General features: G+C 48.2%; 1 protein-coding gene across 3 annotated transcripts in view; it reads right to left on the bottom strand.

Annotated features, from left to right (window-relative positions):
• Positions 1 to 583: 583 nt before the first annotated feature.
• The window catches only part of PODXL2 (podocalyxin like 2), a 32485-nt gene continuing 6201 nt past the window's right edge, over positions 584 to 26867 (bottom strand). For all 3 annotated transcript variants that reach the window (XM_017820666.1, XM_017820665.1, XM_017820667.1), the window contains exons 2-8: positions 22458 to 22751; positions 12193 to 13079; positions 11099 to 11173; positions 8022 to 8178; positions 7079 to 7140; positions 5254 to 5433; positions 584 to 4906 (exon numbers count right to left, since the gene is read on the bottom strand). In XM_017820666.1, coding sequence (XP_017676155.1) covers positions 4697 to 4906; positions 5254 to 5433; positions 7079 to 7140; positions 8022 to 8178; positions 11099 to 11173; positions 12193 to 13079; positions 22458 to 22751 — 1865 coding nt within the window. In that variant the 3' untranslated portion in view covers positions 584 to 4696. The remainder of the gene's footprint in view (positions 4907 to 5253; positions 5434 to 7078; positions 7141 to 8021; positions 8179 to 11098; positions 11174 to 12192; positions 13080 to 22457; positions 22752 to 26867) is intronic.

The following is a 26867-nucleotide window of genomic DNA, read 5'->3' on the forward strand; positions in this document are numbered from 1 at the left end:
ACTTCTTTACATTGAGGGTGGTACTGGAACAGCTGCCCAGGGACAGCATGAAATCTCCCTCTCTAGAGATGTTCCAAACCCACCTGGATGTGTTCCTGTGTCCCCTGCTCTACGCGACACTGCCTCGCCAGGGGCGTTGGAATAGATGACCTCCAGAGGTCCCTTTCACCCCTAACAATTTTGTGATTCTCTGTGGGGTCCAGCTCTGGAGCAGGTGTAGGATGGTGGGGAGCTGGGTGGGACACACATGGCACAGGGCTGGGCACACATGCAGGGGCTCTGCTCTAGAAAGAGGCTCGTGCTAAGCCATTCAAGCAGAAAAGACGGGTCCTGGGCTGGTCCTGTGGGTATTGGGTAGGACACCCCAGGGGAGAAGCCACTTTCCCACAGCCTCGGCACCTGGCACAGCTCAGGGCTTCCACAGAAACCTGGGATGGGAGAATTAAGTAGTGCACTGTGGGGAAAGAGGGGCCAGGCTGATCAGCCCCATCCCAGCAGAGGGACCGTGGCTGACAGTGAATTACCAGATGCAACACACATGAATTCAAGCAGATCTAACCAAGTAAAGCACTGCACTCGGGTCAGTGTTCAGACACCCAGCAGGTGCATTTTATTGCAAAGAAAACAAAACCACAACCCTGTTGCTTCCAGGGCCAGACACAACTGTTTCTAAGCAATCCCAAGCAGTGGCCAGGGCTTGCAGACAGTTTAGGTCCAACAGGAATGAAGGTGTTGAGAAGAATAGCTGGGAGCCTGGCTGTCAGCTGAGATGAGCCCACAAGACTCTCATGAGCCAGCACAGACAAAGGAGCTTGTTGTCTCTGACTGTTCCAGCTGCCCCAAACTCTCTGTGAAGGAGAGATGTGCTCCTGCATGGCTGTGAAGGCAGATGGGAACAGACGAGTTGCTGACAGCAGCGGCTGCAGTGGGACCCTGCTGCAATGCTCTACGGTCATGCTGCAATAATCCATAGGATAATGTACCTTCATTTCACACTGTATTCTGTGCCAGGGGGATCCTTAAGGTGGTATCTTGAACTATATTCTGAACCTGCATTACATACTCCACAGCACAGTTACTGGGTCACTTCTCATTGTTTCTTTCCACTCTACCCACCACGAGGCAGCGTGCAGGATGCAGGGTCCTGGAACATGTTAGACTCCATATTACAGATGCTGTTCCAGACATCTGGGCAACACCTTGGAGTAATCTGTAGCTTGGCCATCCCAGACCACATCTGGCCACCATTCCACAGACGGAGATCCACTCTGATCTTGGCTGTACCTCCAGACGCTGCCATCGCTGACATTCCCCAAGGTGCTGCACTCCTCATACCAGCACCCAATGCTCTTTCTGAAGAAGCACCTTCATATCAAGCCAGAGTTTCTGCCTTCTAGCTGTGGTCCCAAGGAGCAGAGAAGGCAAGTGGAGGACAAAGCAGGAAAATGGAGCTGAGACTCTGTATTGCTACCCAGGTCCTCCACACCGGTGATTCCAGAGAATGTGCCATTTCACTGTTTTGCAGACAGGGGTGTCCTCACACAAACCATCCCTGACACGCCTGGTGTGAGCCCCTCTGCTCATAGGCAAGTCCCGCAGCCCCTCATGAATAAAGCAGGTGACTGTCCTAGGCAAGTCACAGGAAACAAATATCCAGAGCTAAAAGAGGGAAATTGTTGGGGGGTTATTATTTTTCGTCTCCAACTCCCAACAGCCACCAGGTGTCACTGCGATCAAACGTTTGGCAGATGGAACTATGGCGATGTCCGAGTCGGTGGCAAACAGTTTTCCAGGAATTGCTTTGTCTCCTGCATCTGCTCTGTCGCCTGGCACACCACTCTGAGAAGTCCAGCTTTGACAGTTTTTGTTAAAAAGAGGTTTAACTACATTAAGGTGATAGAAAAGCTTCCTGTTACAAATGCTAAGACAAAGTTTTTCTTCCTCCCTGTGCAGAGCTGAAAATGCAAGCACTGAACAGAGTAAGTGGGCTATCCAGCTCTTTACAGCACTCCCCAGCCCACAGGTCCCCGGAGATGACCCGTCTCTGCAAGGCTGGCAGGAGAGGGACAACAGTGCAATCGACTTGAAAAGATCAGCCTAGTGCAAAAAAATGATTCAGAGAAAAAACAAACAGTAAAGGGATAAAAAGTATCACCAGACTAAAGTGAAATGCTATCAACCAGTAGATTTCGGGAGCTAAACTGGGATCACACAGCCAGGTGCACCCTGTCAGAGACAGCAGAAAATTGTCCTTAGCCTCATGACAGCCACCCTTAGACACTCAAGATCACCTGAATGCTCCAGACGGAGAAGAGTGTCTCTGGAAAACCTTCAGGCCACAGGAAGCCAGAAGAGCAAATCAGGAGAACTTGTTAACTCATCATGAGGCCCACATACCCCCTTGGTTTCTTCAAAGTTTGAAGACTCTACACAAGATCAGGAAGTGCTGAGCCCAGCCAGCAGCATTGCTTTACCACCGCCTTGTTGCTTCTCTGAATTAGGATAGTGGAGAGGAAACAGGGCAGCAAAGCAGCTCCTAGCAGTGACATGCACCAAGGAATGGGTTTGTGCGTGAACTGATTCACATCTAACGGGTGGCTTTATCTTTTTAATAGCCACTGGGCATTAAAAATGTATTTAATGAGGATTATTGGACTTAGAAACATTTACACGGTGAAGCTGCCTAAAGGCCACGGGCATGCCAGCCCCCATTATGCTAAGTGCTATACAAACTCAAATTTTAACTCCATGCTTTAATTTACTCATCATAACAACAACTTGCATTTCATCCTGTGAGCCCCAAAGTGCCATCACCACAGCCACTGGAGCTGTGCAGTTACACTGCACAGACCCATCAAACTCAGCAGGAGCCATAAGTGAGGGGTGGCCAAAGAAGGGCCACATGTGGCTGTTCGTGTACGTGGACTGTCCCCCACTACCAACTGCTGGGGCAGAAGGAACTCCTCTGAGCATCTCTGCAACCCTACCAAGATACAAAAGGAGCTGATGATCCACTGTCTTCTACACAACAGGGAAAGATATGGAGGCAGGCTAAAACCACTGAAAACTGGAATCTGAATAGGAAACCAATGGTTTGATTCCTCAACAGACTGGTACCAATGTGGTCCTACATCAAGGTGACCTGTGATTCAGTTTGTATGCAAAGCGCTATGCAAATTGAAACAACAGACTCTTGCACCTTGACTTTAGGCACACACACCAGGGATGAACATGCTAAAAATACCTATACATACAGTGATAGATTTACAGGCTCGGCATCAGGCTGCACATCTGGGGCCTTTCTGTACAAAGGTTCCCTTAAAGACCAAGTGTGAAACTGCACCTCGCAGTGAGCAAGCGTGCAGATCACCGTAACAGAGAGAAGTACTGCTGCCTCTGACCAAAGCAAGTCCCTCAGTCCCTCAATGACAGAAGAAACAAATGTTTTTGAGTCTCAGTTTAGGCAGGGCTCAGAGAACAATTATGCATATTCAAGTGTCTTTTATCACGAGTCTTCAGGGAGCTGGAGACTCAAAGTTGCCTGAGGCATGCCTGAGAAATGTTCATTGGGGAGCCCTTAGATCGACTCTCATCTCATCTGGCTTACACTTGCTTAAATAAAATAATTTTAAAGATGTTACCCCGATTTACACCCGTGGGACATTAAACACTTCCACCCTCCCCTAGGGCAGGATGCTGAAACGGAAACAAAAGGACCAGAAAATTACCTGTTTCTGAGTTTTAACTTTTTCAACTGTTTATAAAGTCTCACACAGTCTTTATTTTTACCTCAAAATGACCAACTGAAACCAAACTATCCTGAAAAATAGAACTGGAGTGGAAAAGGCCTGACAGTCTAAAACTGAGATTTAGACATGGGATACTTTGCTGATGATTTCCCAGGCTGTTTTGTTAACGAGGCATGTAAATGTCATTTTTGAGCAACTCTCCAACCTAAAGCAAATTTCCAGCTAAGATGCTGCACCATGGCACCAAATTCTCTGTAACCAGTGAAGCAAGGGTAAAGTGCTCAAACTTTGCAAACTCAGCTTGGAGCTGTGGAGCTGAAAAAGAGAGTGGGGCTGTTTGTGGTACCAGGGGTGAAATAAGATGACAGCAGGGGGGATGTTTTCCCCGAATGTAAACATCAGCTCTCATCTGATTAGCAGCTGAATGCTAGAGCACTACAAAACCTGTTTTCACATGTGGAATGCAAACTCTGCCCAGGACATGGACTGAATCCTGGCTCCCCTCCATTCAGAATGCACAGGTGTTACTGCACCTGCACAGACTGAACACGATCTCAAGGTCAGGATCTGGAAAGTGAATTTACTCCCCAAATCTGGACTTTTGGTGGCCGACAGCCTCACCATCTTGCTTCTTAAGCCCAGCCACTCTCAGCCACTACAAGAGAGCTACATTTAAGTGCATTTAAAGGTGATAAAAGCATTGGTGCTACTGATAGGAACACACACACAGAGACCTACAAACCCACCCCTCCCGCTTCCCTCTGTTCAGTGATCCTCCTGGCTCCAAGCCTCAGATGCAGGCTCAGGACTTCTATTGGGAAGATTTGCCCAAAGACCTGTTCCAAGGTTTTAAGAAGTTCCTGAGAAGCCACCTGATCCCATGGTCCATCAGTCAAGATAGGAGAGAAACAAGTGTATTTAAGAGGGTGGTTCCCCCCATTCTTTTTCTAAAGATGTGTGTCTTCCTCAAACACATCAACATCCTCGCTCGCCTGCTTATTGATCAGGACATCCCAGCTGTCGGGGCCATTGATGGTGTTCCCACCGTTCACGCTTGGCTTCTTCTCCTGCATTTCCGACTGGCTGTCACTGGCCACATCCAAGGTGGGGTTGTCATGGCAGCCGTTCTCAACAAAGCGCAGCTCCTCCCCGTGCGACTGGAAAGGACGAGAGGAACACAAATGGAGACAAAGGAGGACAGGTCTTAAAGCTGCTGAGAAGCGCAATCAGGTCAGGCTACAAGGGTCACTGAGAACTTTGCAGGGTCAGTGGGAAAAGGTAAATTTGCTCCTAGCCCAGCCCTCGCAGTGGAAATGAGCTGTCCTAAGCACAGCAAGAGACGGGTTTGCATTCTTGCCAGAATGGACGCCCTCGCTACTCCAGCAGTGTCTCCACCTATGTCCCATAAGTGGACAGGGGAGAACAATCTCCCTCTTAACTTTCCAATCCCCTCCTTCCCAATGGCTAAGAGCCTAGCCACCTTTTCCACCCATCCAGTGCTCACCATGTTCTTCATTTTGGGCAGGCGCCTCTGCCAGCAGTTGTATATGAGCCCCAGCACAATGATGATGGCACAGATGGAGCCAATGATCACCAGCACCACAAAGAGCTTCCCATAATCACTGCGTGTCTGGTTGGGGTGCGACTGGCAGCTTGTGGTGGTTGAGTAGTTTTGGATACCAATCTGGAAGGAAGAAAGCAGTATACTAAATGTCCTGGCCTGCAGTCAGGTGGGATCCTGTTCAGACTTTCCAGGGTCCAAGTACAGGACCACCACTGTGGGCAGAGGAACTAAAAGCCAGGGTTGGAGAGTCAGAAAGTCTAGTATTATGTGACTAGAAGGCACATAACTAAATATAACACCATTTTCCATGAAAGCTGACACTTCATCAAATGACAGTAGGCACAATCTTATCTTGATCACCTGCACAAAGATCACACCTATGTGCATGACAAGGAGGCTTTCATGGGACAAACCACCCAAGACAAACTACGATCATAGAATCACAGACCACTGATGGGTACTGAGGCTTTGGTGACTACTTGGCACAGAATGTAACCATAATAAATAGGTTTCCATTAAAGCTCAGGTCCTAAGAGGGCATAGCGGTCTTTATGAGGTCTTGAAAGTGGACAGCTGCCCACTGATCCTAAAAGCTTAGGAATAGCTGCCCTAGAAATGGGGCCCCTGTGGCTGTCAGCAAACAGCCCCATATCGGTCCCAGTGACTTAGCAGATTTCAAACAGGTTACGTATCAATACTAAGTATGATGGGTGTAAGAGAATATCCTCCCTCCTCCTTCCAATCTCATGCCAGCACAAGGTCAGTGCAGTGAGCAGTGTTTCATTATTGATAGAGCTGGAGAGTCGGAGGCACGTGGTGAGGCTGCTCTGGTAGGACTCAGGTTAACATCGGGCCACAATTGCAAAGTCAGACCTTGCACCAAGACAAATCCATCTTTCTGGACAGTTCTAGGCGCTGATACTTTAGTCACACAATTTCTACAGGGTTGGTTTTTTGCACTTTCTCTGGTGTAAGCCAATCAATACAGCACTGAGCACTTAATTTGCTTTGTCTGATTGCACCAGTTTCTTAGGTCAGGGAAAAAACTGAGAGCAGACAGCCAACAAGGCAATGGCCCAACCCTGCTGCTAAAATCAACAAAATTACTCCCAGTAGTGTAAAAAACCCAAGCAGAATCAGGCCTACATATCCTGTAAGGCTAAGGGGAAAAATCCAGAGATCATGGGACTAATCTGTCCTCTTCTCTATCCTCTTCCAAGCTGCCCAGGGTTAGAAAGGAATATGTGAGAGCTAGAGGCAGCTGGCAGAGGAATCTGGCATCCATCATCTCTGGTCCTCCGCCTGCCCTTGTGTAGGCAGTTGTCTAAAGGAGTGAAACGCAGACCCTGGGATTGCAGAAGGCATGTGAACATGTCAAGAGAAGCCAATGTATATAAAAAAACAGCTGTAGGGTGAGTAGGGCCAAATCAGGGACTCTGCAGCACCCACACTGCCACTGACAATAGCATAGAAGGGATGACACCAAGAATCCCAACAAAATGAATGTGTGAAAAGCAGTTTAACAACAAAGACAGAAAAGCTGGGAGGAAATAACCCATAGTTACTCTCTTAAAGAGAGCAGACATTTGATGGCCTGGCAACTACTAGTGAGGGGAGAAGGGAGTTTGCCAAGCGTCTGACTCATCTGTTCGCCTGCTGTGGGTTCAGCACTTGGTTAGACTGAGATATGCTCCCAGTTTTCAAGTTGCTTATTTTAATTGTATAGCCAGTCTTAACAAATGGATGCAGGCAGACAGGTTCTTACCTCAGCTAAGCTCCTCTTAACATCCCCCAGTGCCATGAGAACATCTTTTGTAGGGATAACGCCTGTAAAGTAGAGGAAGAGATCAGTGCTGCTCTCAGCTCAGGTTACTCAGTCAGATGTATTCATCAGTCTGAAATCCCTAACAGGATGGAGGCAAGGGAACACACATTTTTGTTCATTGGTGCTTTATGTCAGGAGGCTGAAAGAACTCAAGGACCACAGACAAGGGTATCTCCAAATATTCTCTAAATAAGTAAAAAAAAATCCAGGGAAAACTGATATCAAAGCCTCCTAGATACCCTTCCCACTGCCACAGCAGCTCTCAACATCTGTGTCTGCTCTGGGAGCAAGCAGCAACACTCAAAAAGTCATGGATGCAGGTTCATATAGGTCATTTAGGCCATAATGTCAACATTGAAGGCCTCTGTCACTAAGCAGGCAACAGAAGCAGTACAGGAGAAGGACCTCCATACCAAAATGGGAATAAAGAGATGGTAAAATGTCCCACATTCACTGTCAGCTTTTGTTTCTTTGGGGATGCAGGGGACACACCATCAGGACTATCCTAATTCAGATAAGACTTAAGAACTGATAGGTTAGGAAGTGAACCAAGAGCAGGATGTCATACCCTGCCATTGCATCCTGCCCATGGAGTACATAAGCATCAGGAGAAAGCTGACAGATGCTAAGGTGAAGGCAATCCAGGGAGAGAGCAAATTGCAGATACAGAGCTTTGTACAAGCAGTGAGGGGCAAGACAGAAGGCAGATGTGAAGAGTCTTATGTCCTCAGTCCCCCTCCGTTCCTCAGGTCTAGTGAACACTGGGAACTGGTGGGATTGAAAGGGAAAGCAAAAGCTCATTCCAACATGGCTGAGCACATCCATTTGGGAGATCCTTAAATGCATCCCTGCATCACAGGAAGGCTCCTTCCCCAGCACTTACCCTGTTCCCCTGCCAGTGTCATTAGCAAGTGCTTGTCATTCTCGTTGGGTTTGCTCAAAGAGATCAGCCAGCGGTCCTGCAGCCCATCCGCCTGTCTGGAGAAGGCATCCTCCACCAGTGCCAACAGCTGGGGACCCCTCTCCAACCGAAACTCCTCCTGCCATGGGAAAGGAACCTTGGTGAGCACATGGTGGGAACAGGGCAGATGTAGCACTGCAGGGATGGTATGGCTGAGACCCCACACTAGGTGTGCCCAAAAGCCAGCAGTGTTAAACCTGGTGCAACAGTCCCCTACACATCCCCAGTGCCCCAGGCTGGATCTACATACATCTCCTGATGCACCAACCGTCCTCCTTGGTTCCTGTGGCTGCCATATGTCCCACACCAAGCCCAGCTCCTCTGGCACACAGGGATCCTGAAGCAACATTATCATGTAAGGTAAGAAGGAATTAGGCTCTTCCCCACAGCCAGCGCTGGGTCAGCGGGTGCCACTCAGCCTGACATGCTCCAGCCATCCCTCAGCAGGCTCCTTTGCTGCTTTCTCACTCCTGTGTTTCTATTCTTATCTCCAGTTGCCATGCCAACCTGAAGGCCACGCAGATGATTAATAAAATGGAGAGCTCTTGTTGCCATGGCAATTTGAAGCGCTCAGGGCAGGCACAGGCCTATGCCAAAAATGGCCTAATTGGAAAAGACATCGATGACTGGGGCCTGAATCAGAAGGGCCTGCCAGTGCCTACTCTCATCAGGGTATGGATTTTGGCATGGGGAGGCAGGAGGAAGCAGCACTTCGATGCAGCACCATGAACTGCAGCTCCCACTCATGGCCCCACTGCCAGCCTGAGGCTCTCTTTTGTAGGATGCAGAGGAAGGAGGAGCAGCTGACGCCAGGAGCAGGAGCAGGACAGAAGCAAGATGTTTCTGGTGATGAAGAAAGCAGAGGCTGTAGAGTACTGACAAATTCTCCATGGTGGAGGGAAGGGAGCAGTGAAGGAGTCTGAATGCACACGCACCTAGGTAGAGATCACCTCCCGATACACAGCCAGGTATCACTGTTGGGTCAGATCCTGCAGACCTCACTTGGGCAAAATTCCCAGGTATGCTGAGCGAGAGATGTGCCCAGAAAGAGATGGAAGTGATTCCCTTGCCCAGAGCCCATTGGGAAGACAAATGGCCTTCCAGCTTAACCCAGCAATACAGACATCATCCCTACAGCAGGTAAAAGCCTGGTGCTATGAAGTATATTAAAGCTCAAGGTCCAACCCTCTGGAAGGGGTTAAGCACCCTACTTGTCCCTCGGCTTTTCAGTGGGACTCAGTACTACACCAGATCATGGCACCAAAACACAGGAAATACGTGTAGAATCCTCATTTGCACTAATTTAAATTACAGTACTTGCAACACACATTCTTCCTCACAAACACAACAGGGGTCAGATACAGAAAGCAGAAAACAAAAGGGACAGGCAGACTGTAGGTGAGGTACCCAAACTGAGTAAATTACCACGGGTAGGACACAAACTGCATCAAGATCAGTGGAAAGGAGAAGAGCTTGATTCCAGCTTCGCTCATGCAAAGTGGTAATGGAAGGCAGGGAATGAAGTGATGCTCATGTTAAATATGTATGTCGACAAATGTCCCTTTGAATAAGGGGTAGTACAGCACAAATCATTCACTGGGAAATATGTTTTGAAACATGAAATCAAGTAGAAAAACAGTTCAGCCCTGCCTATTCCACAGCACCGTCTTCCTTCAGCAAGGCAGAACTGAGGATTTAACAGCAAAGACATAATTTGATCAAGAGACATCTGCACATCTGCTTTTCAGTTCTCACCCTTACAGTGGTTTAAACAACACAAATGCAAATGAACACAGGAAGGAAGTTACTATGTATTACAAAATTACCTAGCATTTAAAGTCCACAGAGATGGGAGAAAGAGTGATGGGGACTAGGACATGAAGCAAACAGGGCAGCAGGACTGTGGTTTTCAAGGACTGATTTTCTGCGTTGCAGTTGTTAACTGTAGCAGAGATACTTAAAACCCTTCCAAATAGCTTGTCTAAATCAGGAGGAAAAAGAGTGACTTTTCATCTACTCTTAGAGCATTCAACATGCTTTACTGTGTATAGACATCTCCCCATTTTCCATGTTCCCAGAAAGTTCACCTTAAAAAAAAAATAAAACCCAACCAACCAACAACTCACCAGTAGCAGCAATAGGTCAGTGCAGGAACAAGACCAGGTGGCTCTGCCCAGAGCAGGAGCCTCAGAAAGCAAGAGTACAGACACAGAAGGCCAGAACACAGTTCCTCAATTAAACATTTTGGTCTCAGGCTGTCAGGCTCATAATAATTTCTTAGAATATGAAAGACACCTTGACCCCAGGCCTTGCACAACTGGTTTTTAAGTGCCTGATAAAAGACCAAGCAGAAGTGAACAAGCTCTTTTACCAGGGATCCACAAGGGACTCTGGGCTCATGAATTAACTGCAGCTTTATGAGGATGGATGGACCTCTGCATTGGATTAGCAGAGCATGGCTGGTTAACAGACCCAGATAACACATAAGATAAGAGGGTGGGGAGAGGAGGCCCTTAAGGATGATTTAGTGATAGCTGTTTGGTACTTAACCATGCACACTGTAAATGGGAGTCCCTATTCCTCTGAGCCATCAGAGGATCATTACTATATGCTGGAAGGAAAAGGAAGCGAAGGAAGGAGAATTGTACTTCAATCCTGCCACATTTCCTACCAGTGAGAGGTGCAATGTTAAAAGCTCTCATGTCTCATGACAATCCAGGTACAGACTGGCACAGACCACAAGCCAGAAGTTAGTAAAAAATCCATTATGGTACTGACATGTGCTAGACTTAGAGCAAAATCATCTCTCTCCACCCACTCTTTGGGGAACAGAAATATTTCTGTCCTCCTCTCCTTCTCTTCACAGACTCTACAGGGAAGTTGAGATTTAGTGCTTTTAAAATGTTTTGTAGTGAAAGCAGACATCAAGAGCTAGGCCTGCCTCTTCTTCTCTAAGCACCATTCCCCCTGTGCCATCAAATCTCTTTGGACTGACTTACACAGTCAATGTTATCCGACATATTCAGGATGATGTAATTTTTTCCCGCAAGGTTGCTCCAGTCTTTGCAGATCACCTGGAGAGACAAGACAAAGACAGCTGAGTTCAGCTAGTGAATGCTGCTAAAAGCACAGGGTACACAAGGGACAGAAGCAAGGTGCCATACCCCCTTGAGAAGCACTTCTCAAAGGATGTGACTGTCCTCTAACTCTCTGTACTGAGGAGGAATCACCATTTCAGTGACAGTGCATGTAGCAGGAACAAAGTCACTACACCACCTTGCCACGGACCAGTTTACTTTCCACCTCTGTCTAGGAGGACTCAGGTTTTCAGCGGAAAGCTCTCTAGCCTGCAGCCTTATCAGCACTTAACACAAAACCTAACCAGGAGCCTCTGCGGACTTTAAACAGACTGGTGAGACAAGGCAGCACTTTGCAGGCAGGATAGGATGCACAGAGGGGCTAAGTCACTTGTTCAGGCTCCTGAGTACCAAAGGGCAGAAAGCAAAATTAAAAGCTTTGTTTGGTACTTTCTTACCAGTCAACTCCTGCTACATATCTTCTTTTAACCAGCTGCCAGTTTCCTGGATTTAGGAACTACAGTTCACCACACCCCTCCTCTCCCACAGGCTCTCCCAGAACAACATCCTCACAGGTCACTGTACTCTGCTCCACCTGCTCTGCATCTGGTCCCTGCAGGCAGCAGCACTAAAAATAGCACTTTCTTCTCACTCCCTTTCCAGAAATCCTTGGGGCCATTTTTGTCCTGACACTTCCAATAATGCAGGCTGAGGAAACAAGGAGCTTTCTCTGCTGTGCATGCTCCAGAGGGAAGGTGTTCTGCTTCTGTTTATTGGAAGCAGGATTTTGGGTAGCTGGGAAGATGTGAGGGGTCAGGGTTTTCACCAAGGATGATGGATACCCTTAAGAAGTGCTGCGAAAAATCCTCCCTGAAAGTTCACTCACCTGGCTGGGTGAATAGACAAAACTCCTTCCACCAGTCAGACTTAAGGATGGGGTTAAACACCCCCACAAGAGGGAAGGACCCAAGTATCTCCACTGCAACCTCCCACCCATTCCCTGCTCCCAGTGCTACCTGTGCCGAGTCCCAGGGCAGCTCTGTTGGCAGCACGGCCATGCGGGCATCCCCAGCCTGCGGTGACAAGCTCCTCTCTGCTGCCACAGTCTCAGTGGCTGACTCAGTGTCATTCCAAATGGGATCCAGCACAGGCTCATCAGCTCTGTCCCACGGAGACACAGAAGTGGGATGCTGCTCACTCTCAGAACGAGTCTGGGTGTCTGGGGAGCCACTTGCAGGAGAGGGTGTCCCCACAGGCACTTCTACTGTCTGCTCCATCTCAGTCAACATCGTGGGCTTCAGCATCTCCCACCCCACTGTGGGCTCTGAGACCTCCTCTCTGGCCGAATGTTCTTCCACACCAGCCTCCACCGTGGTCTCTGCAAGCTCTGCTCCTGTGGTACTCACAGTAAGCTCTGAATCTGCTCCCCCAACAGCCCAAGTGTCCCCAGTTGTCACCTCAAAGAGTTCTTCTGAAAGACTGGGAGATCTTGCACCAACAGTAGTAGAAAAAATAGAGGACACAGGTAGAAGACCTGGTCCCATGCTGCTCCCAAGGTCTACGCCTGGAGAAACAGAGTCCTCTTCTTGCCCTCCTATGGCTGCCTCAGTCACAATACCTGGCCTGGCGGAAGCTGTGGAAAACAGAAGGGAGAAGGAGTCCTCTTGGTCCACTGGTTCAGAAGATGTAACTTCTGGCCCGGAGGTCTGGAGGCTCTCCACTCCTCCTCTTGAGTGGTCTATAGGGAGCAGCCCCTCCTCTTCCTCTAGCGTAGAGAAAGGCGTGTGCAGGTCAGGCTCAACAAATTCTGCTGGTGGCTGGACAGTGGCTGTTTCCCAGTTGTCCACCTGTGTCCCATTCCGTTTCAGCAATGCCTTCTGAGATGCAGCAGGAAAGCTGTAATCTAGGAAAAGATCCAAAATACTTCATGTCACATCCAAAGCAACTAAGAACTCTGAAAGGCAGAGAGCTGGCCCCATTATAGGTGTCCAGCCAGAGACTGGGTCAAGTGGCAGAGACCTTCTAAGAACAGGTAGCCTAACACAGCAAAGAACAATCCCATTCAATAAGTGCACTTCTCCAGCACCCTATCCCATCCCAGCGAATCCACATTTCCTAGGGACAATTTGCATATCCATTCTCTCCACTCCTTTCTGTCCTGAGGCATTTTTACAGACAATAATAAGAGTTTTGACACCTGGCATCTTTAATTTGAGGTTATGAGTGTTAGAAATCGGGCTGGGACTAGGCTGGGACCCAGAGATTCATTTCAGATGGGATTCAGAAAGACAGGGGTACTAGCAGCAGTCAGCCACAAGCTAAATGAGAAATACTAGAGAAGAGAAACAAAAGCACAGCAAACCAAATCCTCCTCCCTGGCACACCCAAGGAATACCACCAAAATCTGAACCAACCTGGGCATCTTTGAAACGCAGCATTTCGATTTGTACAGCACCTCGTAGCATAAAAGTCATCCCCAAAACATCTGCATTATGAGACTCCTGCGTCAATAACGAACAGTTTTGTTTTGCTACAGCAGCCAAAACTAACTCCCCTCCCTCCAGCTTCAGCCCATTTGTTCCGTGGCTCTAACCATGAATGCATTTTTTTGTTGCTAGACAAATGTAGATGCTGAAAAGGAAGATGCATGTCACAAATGTAAGGTCAGAGCAGGCAGGGGTTTCTTCTGGAAGCCAGCAAGGCCACCCCAGAATAAGAAAAGTATCTGTAAGATCAGACATGTTTAGCTCAGAGTGGCAGACACAAATCCAGCAGGCATAAATCAGCCTTCATCTTTCTTGAGAAACTGCCCATACCCACGGAGCTCTGTTTCAGGAGTTTGCATCCCAATTAACTCCCTTTCTCCCCAAGACAAGCACAGCACATTCTCAGAGAAAGGGAAGGAAGACGATCCCTTCACAGCCAGAAATGAGCCCCCTGCCCTGTCTACGGTTATTAAGCAAGTGACTGTCTGAAATCCCCAAGGCTCCTGTCTCCTCTCCTGCCTGCCAAAGCAGATGCTCCGCTGAGCACAGTGGGCAGCAGCTGTCTGGATGCCTTACAGAGATCTGCACAAAAAAACTCCATGCATCCCTGACTCGAATCCATCGCTTGCTGCTGCCAGAGCAAGTGTGAGCTCCCAGGCAGAGAGGGCCATGTCATCAAACACACTCATTGCCTTGGATATTCCTGGGGAATCAGGACTGCCCATGCTACTCCTGCATGCTCTTTCCCATCTGTCCTGAGCGGAGAACACACTGCTCCATCCGCCCCAAAACAGGAGGTGCAAAGATGCTCCTGTTTAGCTGGCAAGCAACTTCCCTAACCCACAGCTCATTCCCTACATGCTGTCAGCAGCTCCTTCCAGATGTTGCCCAAAGATGAGCATGATCCACCTTCTGACCTTCAGAGCCATGGTGTTGGGACTGTCTCCCAGTTTTGTCTGCGAAGAAGCCACTGAGATTTACTGACATTGCAGGCAGAAGCCAGGTCGTTTTGCTGCTGTGTATCACTAGAGAGCATCATCCTGACTGAGGCTCTACCCAGGGACCCTGAGGATTAAAAGATTTTTGCTACCCAACAGCCTTCCTGGTGATGCTCCCCCAGAGGCCATGGAGGCTGTTAAGAGCAATCAGCAGCACAGACAAAAAAACCCCATCTCTCCTCCACTGTCTGGCACTGGTCTTCCCAAAGGCCCACACCCACAGGTACACACACCAGTGTCTGCAGACACAGTCACTCCCTTGCTAGATGGATGGTGGGTAACAGCAGGAACAGCCACGGACCATGGGACTGATGGCATTCAGTTGGGACACTCTTCAGACAGATGATAAAAGTTTAGTGCACCTCCCAGGGCTCTGCTACTCCTCCTGCTCCAGGGATACTCAGGGTTTGCACCAAAAACCCCAGCAAGAACGCTGCCTGCCCTGACACACTGTGGGTGAAAAGTGAGGGTTTCGCTCCTTAAAACAAGGCCCTGTCAGATGAGATGTTATTTTCAAGGATCAGTGATCCAATCTGCCATCCCCCTTGCCTAAAGACACTCTCAGCTATTCTCGACTCCTCTGCACCTCCTCTCTTCCCTGCTCCTCTTCCCACCTGGAGGAGAGCACGAACTGGCAGATGGGCACAGCAAAAAAACAAACTACGAAAAGCAGCATGAGGTTTGTCCCACAGGAACAAGAAATGCTCCCAGCCTGTCAGCTCTCCTTTGAAGTCACACATTCAACCTTTCCTTAAAGTGCTCTATCACAGATCAGTTAGCTCCCGTGGGGGAAAGCCCTGCATGGTGCAGCCACGCAGCCTTTCCACCAACAAGATCTAAAGATGCCAGAGGGACTGACGCCTCTGTCATCTCTCCTGGGCAATGAAAGTCCAGGGAGAACCCATCCCACTCTCTCCCAGCAGACTTCCATCTTACAAGGCAGCCAAAGACTGAAACCTGAGCTACTTCTCTGGGACAACAAATCCACAAAGTAGAAGCAGACACAGGAATCCTCACACTTGCTACTGTGTTAAGACTACCACTTGTCATCAGTTTCCCCACTACCCCGCATACTAAGCTTGGAGAATTTTTCTTCTGTCTGGTTCATAAGACCCCACTAATTAGAAAATGAACTCCCCTCAAATCTTGTGAGGGCTATTACTCAGATTCATGTGGGGAACAGTGACGCTTGAGGCATTTTGGTCAGTGGTGCTGGTTTGTGCTCCTTAAAACAAGGAGCCCTCCATACAACACAGTTACCAAAGGGGTTCAATCACTTCCCAGGTTCAGGCAGGATCACAGAATCAGCAAGGTTGGAACACCCCTTCAAGATCTAGTCCAACCATCAGCGCAGCACCATCGTAATTACCCCTAAACCATATCCCCAGGTGCCACATACAGATGCCAGTGATGATGAGTCAATCCTTCCTTCCAGACTTTTAGCTAGACATTTAGTTCCTGTCTGGAATCAGCTCCTACTCTCTTACAAACAAGGGCATCTGCCAATTTGTCATGATCAGGTCTCATTAAGGCACTCATATTTTCTTTTAGTTTATATCCCTCTTCTACAGTTTGAAGGAATTTTTGCACCCTGTACATCTCTTTGGTATGATCCCAGCCCTTAAGCTGGTCCCAGCATCTTCTTCTCAAGGCTCCCTCCAGACAAGCTGGCCTCTGTCACTCATCATCTGTGCAATGCAGAGCTAAGAACTTCCCCATTTGAAGAGTCTTCTCAGCATTTCCCTGGATTGCTCTACCCCCCAGCCCTAAGGGAAATCGAAGGGCATCTCTCATGTTTAGCAGCTCTTTCAGCATTCTGGTAGCAGTTCCCCTTCATTAAGTGGTCTTCTCAAACAACCCACTTGGCCCACCTGGTTCTCCTCTACTTTCAGCAGACCTTCTACACCCTGCTCCCACACTCTGGGCACATGGCAGTGCACCCACAGACCCTACCACCTTCCTAGGCCAGTGCTATCCACTCCCATTCCCACCAGCTTTTGTGGAGAGAAACATCAGCCATGGAACAGAGAGGCCAGAGAGACACAGGTGATCTGGGTTCCTGCTGCAGAAATGAGGCAGAGTCTTCTGATAAAGGAGGTAGGTATTATGGAGCTGGATGCAGTGCCAGATTTGCCTGGCTCATTTATCAGCTCATCTAATTTCAGCGAGGAAGCAGAGCACTGCCAAACCCACGGTTGCCTGAGGAGGTTGTAACTGCACACACTATCAGCTCCTTCCCTGCCAGGGTCTGCTGTCTCCCACCAAGATCAGCAGTAGGCTGGAGCACAGAAGGAGCTTGTGGCCACACACAGAGGTGGCACACACCACGTACCCCTTTCCAGCCACAAACAAGAGCAGCCAAGCCATGATGGAGCCAGCCTGATCACAAAGGGGCACAGCTCAGGAGAACCGTCTGCTGGAGCCATGAAACTGTCCCAACACCTCTGGCCAAACAGTCTAGCAAGGGATGGACCAGATGAGTTAAAGCAGGCAGCCACAGTTCCAAATCACACACCCTCCCAGAGCTTCTCAGTCACACCATCCCCTTGGGAGTCTGGTTCACCGATATGAAATTCCACACCTCTACCTCACCTCTTTGCCACCACATCATTAGCTACGCCCCTTAATGCTTTCCATCAGTGGTGATATTACTCATATTGCAGCATCCAGCTGCCTTCCACAATCCTCCAGCTTTTCCCTTCCAAGCTCTCTTACAAAGACCCTCAGGCGCTATTTTCTAAAGAAACCATCTTGCACAGCCCTCCTGCTGTTCCAAGTCCTGACCTTTGCATCTCCCAGCAGACCTAGGTCTGGGTCACACAGATGCATTTTCTTCACCCGGGGAGATGATTTTCCCTGGGAGAGGTGAACATGAGCTTCAGACCTCTGCAAAAGCCGCCATTCAAGTAATGTCTTGCTTCCTCTGAAATCAATACCAAAACTTCCCCGACACCAGATGGGCCAAGACATGGCATTGTGCCAAAGCATGATTCCCCAGCCAGACATTTAATTCATTACATTTCTGCTTCTCCTTCATTCAGAACAGCAGGTCTCAGTTACTGTCCTACAAGGTTCCCTACCCTGTATTTGGTATTAACAGTTTAAAGCAACTGTGACAGCTCAGGAAGAGGGTGATCCTCATTGTTTTTAGTACACATAACCTGACCATAAGGTCTTTATTGGATTAACTGAAACATGTTAACCAGTGATTGAATTACTGATAACTAGAGGGCACTGTAATAAAAACAAGAACATTCCTGGGCTCCCACCACAACACATAGCACCATTCATACTAAAGCACCTGCCAACTTTTGGAAGCACAAGGTGCACTCTACTGACTGCTAAAACTGCAGCCAGGTCTGAGTCCGTATCTGCTTCCCTTTTTGCAATATAAAGCAGTGAGACTTACTGCAAAAAGTCATACTCCAGCTGATTGAAACTGCAGGGGGATTTCAAAGAGACAAAATACAATTACTGGTGCTGGAATTGAGCCAGTTGGGGCTAATATACTAATCTCCCAGAAGAGCTTGGAGAAGTTACTATCTCCGACTCTAAGACACCAGGTCCACACACACAAAAGAGATCATAATCAAAAGAGACACCCAGGGTAGCAAAGTTGTTAGGTCTCATTATGGCTGGAATTTGCTTGAGGCAGACACCGGGCACCAAGTGCTACAGCTGTTCCCCAAATAGCCTCATACCTCTTTCCTGCTGAGTGCAGGACTGCAATAAAGCTGGAATAAGCCATCCTCATCCAAACACAGTCAGGGACAGCTGCACCAGAACAACACTGTGCACAGAGAAACTCTCCTGTCACAGGTCAGCCTTTGCCAGCTATGTCTTGACCGAGATGGCTTGTCCCAAGGCAGATCACCCAATGTGTCAGTGTACTCTAAACCAGGGCATAAACAAGAGGCATCCCGGGAGCTGAGCTCGGCAGGCGGCTGCTCAGCGCTAAGCTGCTTATGTAGACAGTCTTTACCAGGTGCTTCATTTCATTAATGCTTGGGTTGAAGATGGTATTAAGAACCGCAGATTTGCTGTCAGTCTGGATGAAGAAGCAGCAGATTTCAGTAAGGTTGAAAGATACTGGGATCTCTCTGGCCAGAAGCAAGTAATTCATCATGGAAGGGAGTGAATCTCACTAGCAGAGGAGATGGAAAGTATTTGATTCCATTAGCTTGTCAGAAAACTTACTTTTCTTTGAATACAGTCCTAAGTTGTCTGTTCTGCTATTCCCCATCCTAGCTCTCCTGGGATTCCCTTCTGCTAATTACTATGAATAATTAAAAGATTACAATTTTCTCCCCCACCCCCCAAAGCACCACATGCCATCCTAGTGAATCACCAATCTATAAGACTAGACTTGATACCTCCCAGCACAGTCATGCCTTGGTCTTCAAGCACCTTGGAGCTGAAAGAGCAGACCTTGGCTGTAATGAAGTGAGCCTCATGCCAGTCCACCATCACACTGGAAGATGCACTCCAGTCCTTGGAGGCTCACCTGTTGGGCAGGGGAGGAGAGGGACTAAGTGACCTCATCCACTAGAGACTCACAGGCCTTGCATCAGTTTTCAGAAGTTCACACTTCCCAGCAGTTAATGATTAGCCTGCCTCAACCTAGAGTCTTCACTGGAAGGGGAACATATGGGATGGTGCTTTCTGACCAAAATGAAGGAGAACACCAAGAGGTGCAAATCAGGGAGCACTCCGGGATGGATACACCACCAGATAACTCCTTCATTAAAAATCAGGGACTCCAAGAGACCTACAGTCCTAATGACTCCCATCTTCTAGCCCTAAAGCTAGGTGACATCTTGCATTTGTTGCCCAGTGTGGTAGCAGGAGACATGATAGACCAGAAGATTCCAGGCAACATAAGACGGGGAAGGTGGGAAGAAAGGAAAGGAGGACAGAAGGGCCAGATGTGAGTCCCTGCAGGTTCACTCTATCTTCAGAGTTGATCTGGGGTTCGGGCCAATTTATAACCGAAGGTGAAGCAAAGCAGCCACACCCAAACTACAACCTAAGAAGCTTCCAGGTTCCCTGGAAGCCTGAAAGGATGCAGAAGTAACAGGTTCACAGCTCCACTGACTTGCCTTCTGGCTAAAGTACAAGGCACTGCTTCTTTCCATAAGAAAGCACAAGAAGCACTGCTTCTTTCCATAAGGATATGGTATCCACATTCCCACCAGACCTAATCCATCTCTTCCACATGCGGCTCCACTGGGTAGCAGCTGTGCATGGGGTAGCACACATGCAAGTGCACACTTCTCTGCACCCTCAGAGAGAATGAGACAAATGTCAGGGCCCTTCCACAGGCTGGTGCTCACTGATGTCAATATAGATTCACTGTTCCGTAGCATAAATCTGCAAAAGCACATTATTCAGGAGAACCAGAGCCCCAGGCTGAGCTGTGCTCTGCCAGTGGGGGTTTGTTCTCACTTTCTAATGGACTAACAGGTGGTCCTATATGCCACATGTTTTCCAGAAATATTTTTAAAGGATGTTCGAGTGCGTTTAAAAAAAAAAAAAAAAAAAAGAGCAGCAGCTGCAGAGCTGCAGATTGTTATTACTTTTTAGCTCTTGCAGCCTCAAAGTCACACAAAGGCAGGGGAGTCTCCCCACATAGGCTTCAGAAGGACATAAAAAAAGGAGAGATGACTAATGCAGCTTTGAAATAGCAGGAGATCTGGCCTATCTGCAAGACCACCAGCAGTTCCAGGCCCAATATCTTTACACCAAACATGGAAAGAAGCCAGCACAGGTCTCCTTTCATAGCAAGGAATTTTCACTCTCTAGTAGTACAACAATGCTGTTTTGTGCCTTGACTGATGCAATATCTCTGATGTGTGCCTGGGACAGAGTACCAACTATGCCGGGTTACACTACACAGAAAGAAATCTCATATAAGGAAAACTTACACCATAAACTTTTTTTCTCCTTTAACAGCAGCTGTTGAAAACTGTTTAATAGATTTATACATTGAGAATAACCTAACAGATGTCATCACACAGTTCCACAAGGTATCACATGGCATCTGTCACACATGCAGCACGTAAGATTCACTGGTTGTGTGCCTCTCTCATACAGAGGCCTTGCATGACAGGAGAAGGCTGCCCAATTTAGGGATGCTATTACAATATCCTTTATTGTAAAATGACACACAGCAGGTTTCTAATTAAATTTTAAGTAGAAATGTGCTCCCAGCTCTTGAATAATTCAAAATGTTCTATTAACCAAGGTTCTAAAATGCCATTGAGACATGAGCTCTGGACACAGCAACGGTCAGGGGAAGAAACAGTGCTTGGAAGCACAGCAGCAGTTAGCTGGGCAGCGGATAGGGCAGGGTATGCAAAAGGACAGCTGAAAGAGCACATCTGTTCATGGAGGAAAGTACTGCAGGCAAGAACGGAAAGAGAGAGGAGCGTGTTCTGCATGCAAATGGGGCGAGGCATGTGCAAGAGGCAAGGCTGGGTTCGGTACCCAGTCATCTCGCTCTCAATGCACAAGCACATGCTGTTCTCCAAGTCACGTCCAGATCTGTGAGTACATGCAGGTGCCTGCTGGCACACCAATAAAAGCGCCGCTGAGCGCTGCCACCGCGTGAGAGCGGCTGAGCCAGAGCCTGTCCCAGGGATGCGCTGGCAGGAACGGGCACCATCCGCCCCCGGCATCCCTGTGGAGGCACAGCTGCCCCACAGCCAGGTCTGCAAGCGCCCCGGGGGCCAGGGAGCCACAGGGCAGCAACAGCACGGCCAGATAAGTTCAGCAGCAATGTCAGCGAGCAAAGGGCTTTGGAGACCTAAGCTGGGATGGCCCTTGCCCCCATAGCGTGCACTGTGCCCCAGTGGGCAGCCCCAGCCGTAGCTCTGCAGCAGCCTCAGCCCTGCGTGAGCACAGGTGTTTTTTAAGGTCACAGAAGTAGGAATGAAGATAAAATGAGACTTGTGCTTTCTAACTGCAGACCTCAGTCAGATCTGCTGAGAGGAAGGCAGCAATACCAGCTGAGGGAGGAGGGGTAAGGCTGAATCCTGGCCTTTGGGTAACACTTAATACATGCCCCACATGACACTTAAGAGCAGGAGCATGTGAAATAATCTCCTAAGCTACTGGAAACCCTGCAGTGCTCCTCCTCCTTCCCCCCATCCTTCTTGAGAGTATCTCAAAGCCAACAAGGGCCTTGGGGGGAGACCACTGAGGGGCTCAGTGATCTCAAAAAAACACTCCACAGAGGAAAGCAAGCTCAAACGCTAATGAAACCCATTTTGGTCATGACTCCTCAGGAAGCAGCTGGACAGGGTAGACAACAACACTGTCTTCTCTTGGCCAAGTCCACACCGAATTCATAGACTGAGGAATCCAGAATTTGACCCAGGCAACCCAGCTTTGACTCAAACCCTAAAATGGCCTTGATCTCTGAGTCAGGCTCTTGAGACCCTAAAGCTGTGCTTAATAGACAGCAACAGAAAGAAAGGAGAGAGAAGAGAGCATAAAAGGGGGAGAGAGAGAAGGAAAGACGTGAAGCAATGGGAAACTAGGTGGAGGGCAATACTTTCCCCAGCTCATAGCAGCTCAGGAATAAAGGCTCAACTGTAACTTGGTTTCTAAAGCCTGTGCTTGCTCAGGGTTCACTGGGGACACATCAGGCACTGAGGTGAGAAAATAGAGCTGACGTTTAATCTCAGGCCCTCTTAGCAAGAGTTGTGTCAAAGCAGGAAGACAGATCCCTGCATTCTTCCATCTCCCCAGAGCCCCTGCAGAGTGGGGAGGAAGTATGGGGTAAAAATAACCTACCTGTTGCCGGTCCCAAGTCCAGGCTGGAGTCGTTGAGCTCTCCCCCATCTTCCCAGAAGTACTGCGGGGGTTGCAAGATCTTGGACTCCTCATTCTCCTCGCTGGCAAACCCTGACCCTGGGGCAGCCTGCAGAGAGCCAGGGGCAAGATCAGGCTCTGCAGTCTCCGGGCTGGTTTGCTCATGGGAATTCATGGCCTCCAGGTGGGACATCATGGCAAACTCCAGCAGGGAAGTTGATGTGAGGCCATCGGCAGTTGGGTCCTCCGAGGATGCAAGACAAAGGCACAAGGTCCCTGTATAATGACAGTAAAACCACATCAGAGCTCGGACTGACACTCACTAGGCTTGTCTTCCCCTTGCAGCCTGCTCCTGCCAAACCAAGCTACCCCTCAGATGGGCTGTACTCTCAGCTGATGGGGAAAATTAGGATATTTTGGGAAACATCCACAACCATGCAGATGAGCATTCACATGGAGGAGTCTCAGCGGCAAGCAGCCATCTAGCCTGGGGCACCTCTCTTCAATAGGGCACTGATGGTTCACCCTTTCCAAGGTGTTTTTGCCTCTGAAAGGATGGGATGCCCTGTTATTCATCCATCCTGGAGAGGAGGTGGAATGTCTTACACTTCAGCCATGAAACTCTGGCCTTGTGAAGACAATGATAGTTTCCTATCCGACTGTCCTGATCCACAGCTATATTTTATGCAGGGGGACTGATTCAAACCAATATTATTTACAACTCCAATATTAATCATATTTTAAATCAGGGAGCTGAAAATCTATTTTTAAGTCATTAACTTGAACTTCATTTTGCATTCACAATGTTGGTTTTCATAAGAAAGGGCTGACCATCAGAGGTAAGAATTAAAATGTGACAATAGCAAACATCTACTTAACACTAAGGAAGCAGGCTGCATTTTACACTTTTCTTTCAACGTTATACCCTTGTTATTTCCATTTTATCTATTAGAAGGTTTGACTGACACTTCTTGATTCCTAGATGAGACTTTAATTGTGATTTGTGTCAAGGTACATTCACATGCATATTGAACTTCAATCAAAATGCAAGAAAACAGCACCTGGAACTTGGTTTTATTCAGCTGATAAATACCATGATAAATATGGAGACATAAGGAAAAAATAAAATTACCAAAACATGTTTTACATTTAAAACAGTTTTGTTAAGCAAGCAAAGTAACTAATTTGGGTGAACTGAACAATTTGCTTCCCAGTCCTCTGTTCTTCAGTATCTCAAAACTAGAAGATCTCATCCTCTCACAGCTGATTTTTATTCATAGATTAGAAGAAAAAAGGACACATTTTCTCGCTTTCTCAGCTCATACTCAGTTTCTCAATTCTTAATGAACTAGTGACTGAACTGAACTAATTGAATAAGCTGAAATTAAGACTAATTTGGTATTTTTCTTTGATAACCGATTTTCTAGACAACAGAAATGCAGCAGATCTAATCCATCTGGACTTTAGTCGAATATCTGATAGAGTGTCTCACGCAGAATTACCAGAGATGCAAGAAAAGACAGTAATAAGCAGGAAAACTGTATGGCATTGGCTATACAAAAAATGACAGAGGCTTGTGCTGGAGGGGGGCTGTTAGTGGAATTCCTCGAGGTTTGTCCTTGGATCTGCTGTTCTTTCACATTTTCCTAAGTGACCTTGGAATTAAAATTAGGAACATGATAACGAAATTAGCCAAGGACACAAAGCGAGGAGACATCCTCACTGCACAGACTGTAGGTACAGCTAGGTGATCTTGAGAATGGGAATAACAGAAATAGTATGAAAAAAATAGTACAAAGTGATAAGTCATCCCCTTGAGAACTAGCACAAAACATTTCTGATACAAGATAGGAAAACATCCATTAGAAATGTCTTAAGAGACGAAACTCCTGTATTAGAAACAGCTCTGAGATACCACTGGAATGCAGATGTGAAAATCCTTGCAGAGTCCCGAAGTATTAGAAATAGAGAGCTTTTACAAAGCAGTGCTGAGACATCACCTGGATGCTGCACACAGATCTGGATACACGTGGCCTGAAATGATTTAAGCAGAGCTGAACTGCCTTGAGGCAAGGGCACAGACTAGGCAACCTCCCGAGGTTGCTTCTCACCACTGTGTCCTACAATTTCACATCCCAGAAGGGCAAATTCAAATCAAGACAAGTGTTAAGATGAGCTGTGGGGCAATGGCAGATGGGTTGGTGCTTTTGCTGAAAACATTAGCCTGTTGGCACACAAAGTTTGGGAATTGCTGCTTACCTGCCAGACTGATTACCAAAGCAGTCCTGGGAACATTAAAATCCAGAAATGAATTTCTCAAGTCTTCTGCCTGCTCTGACACTCTCCACTTTCTTCCACTACTCTCTGAACTGAGCAAAATCCAATATTGGTTACCCTTTCCCATATGCACTTGGGCCAGGCTTCAGCACTTCTCAATCTCGTTTATTTTGCTCTATTGATCCAAGTCAAGATCAGCTGAGGCCAGCACGGCAACAAAAAAGGGAACAGCAGAGTATCAAAGGGGAAGGAAGCTACTGCAGCATCACTGAGCCAACCAAAATGCCTCAGGGCATCCCTGGGAATGTGCCTGCTCCCTGCCAGCCCTGCACGCACAGTGAAGTCCACAGCTGGAAACAAGAGCTCACACATCTCCTGTGCATGAGCACGGATCCAGAGAGACCTGGCCAGGCCCCCATGCCAATCCAGTGGTGCTCAGCAGGCTCCAACATGATGGTGCCCAGCTGACACAAGACACCTGCATCACTGACAGAGAGCACTGAGCCCTGTGCAGCCCACCAGAGAGAGCACTTGTCTTGAGGAGCTTACAGCTTAAGCAAACATGACAGAGAGCAGCAAGAAGGAGAAAAGAAACATTATTCTCAAAGTTACCCACCAAAGGAGAGCAGAAGGACAGGGAGACACCAAGTGGTCCAAGACCACACGGAATATTTGATACATTTGTGACTGTAACTAACTGCCTGGATCCTAAGTAAGCTCTTTATACGCCCCAATGCTTCAGTTTCCCCCAGTTCCCATTAGCAGACATGGTTGATGCGGCACGTCGGCTTTCCAGCCACACTACAAAACACATCCTGGGTCTCCCAGGCAGCAAGGCAAAGTCTCAAAATGTAACTCTGTGCCAGCTCCCAGGCTGGCTCAGGCCTTTTTTTCCATCAGCTACACCATGTTTGGGCTGCCTCCAGAACTCAGTCACAGTCCATCCCACCACTTCTCAACAGACATCTCATGGCAAGTGAACCTGGGCATCCAGAGAGTTATTTCCATCCATGAAGGAAGCTTGAATGCCGGGAGTTTGTTTACCCTCCTTTAACTCTGAAGTGTTTACCCAGTTAAAACCCCCTAAGCTGCATTATCTGGTTTACTGGGATGCTGTGCTTTCCTCAGCCCAAGATAAGAATGAGTCATGCACAGCCTGAGCAAGCCAGGTTTCTCCTGGGGTGGATCTGGAGCAAGACCTTGGGGCCTGATCCACAGGCACAGGATGCAGAGACTGGCCTGGGGGAACCCTCCGTGCCAGCACCAGCCCGAAAGCCACAGGGCTAACAGCACTATCACACCAGGGTAAAAATCAGTACCTCTCCAGACAGCATCCTGACACCACTTCATTCATACCATCTGCACCAGCAGCAAAAACTCAATGGGCTGAGGTGCCAAACAGCAGCCCCAAGATTTGGCACCTTCCCCCTCTCTTCCAAGCGTCTCATAAAGGAGCTCCACGCAGCTGTCAAGTCCAAGGCAAAGAAAGAATCAAAGCACAAGCTGAGCTGGGAGGCAGGGGAGCACAGCTGAGAGAGGAAATCTAATGCCCAAGACCTCGGTGCCAGGCCGTTTTCCTCCTTGGATGGGGAACAGGGATTAGACAACTTCTATCAGCCATCAGTCTCTCAATTTTGTATTCTAAAAGGTAGATCAAGAGATAGGAATAAAGAAACACAAATGAATAAAGCCCGGCAACTGTAGATGGGAGGGAACAGGGAACGGAGCCAGGGCTTGCCAGCTGCTTCAATGGGGCGTTTGTCTCTCATTTCTATTTTTGCGGCACCTCTGCGTAACCTGGAGGAGATGAGGCTCTGCATGCTAAAGAGGGCAGCCAGCCTTCAGGGAAACAGCAGGGCTGTGAGCACCAGAGGAAAGCCCTCCCCAGAACAGACAGAGGAGGAGCGAGAAATGAGAGAAAGTGGGAGAGGTAGCTGGAGGGGGGAGAGGGAACAAAGGCAGAGAGCACCGAAACCAGCACAGGAGCTCCGCGGCGGCTGCGAGCTGTCCTGCTGCTGGTACCCACAAAGATGACACGTGGAGGTAACAAAGGCCTTGCAAAAGGTGCTTCACCTCTATAAGGAGCAGAATGGGGCAATTCCAACAGCAGGGAAT

This window comes from Lepidothrix coronata, unplaced genomic scaffold, assembly GCF_001604755.1.
Source record: "Lepidothrix coronata isolate B3197 unplaced genomic scaffold, Lepidothrix_coronata-1.0 Scaffold84, whole genome shotgun sequence".
NCBI classification, from domain to species: Eukaryota; Metazoa; Chordata; class Aves; order Passeriformes; family Pipridae; genus Lepidothrix; species Lepidothrix coronata.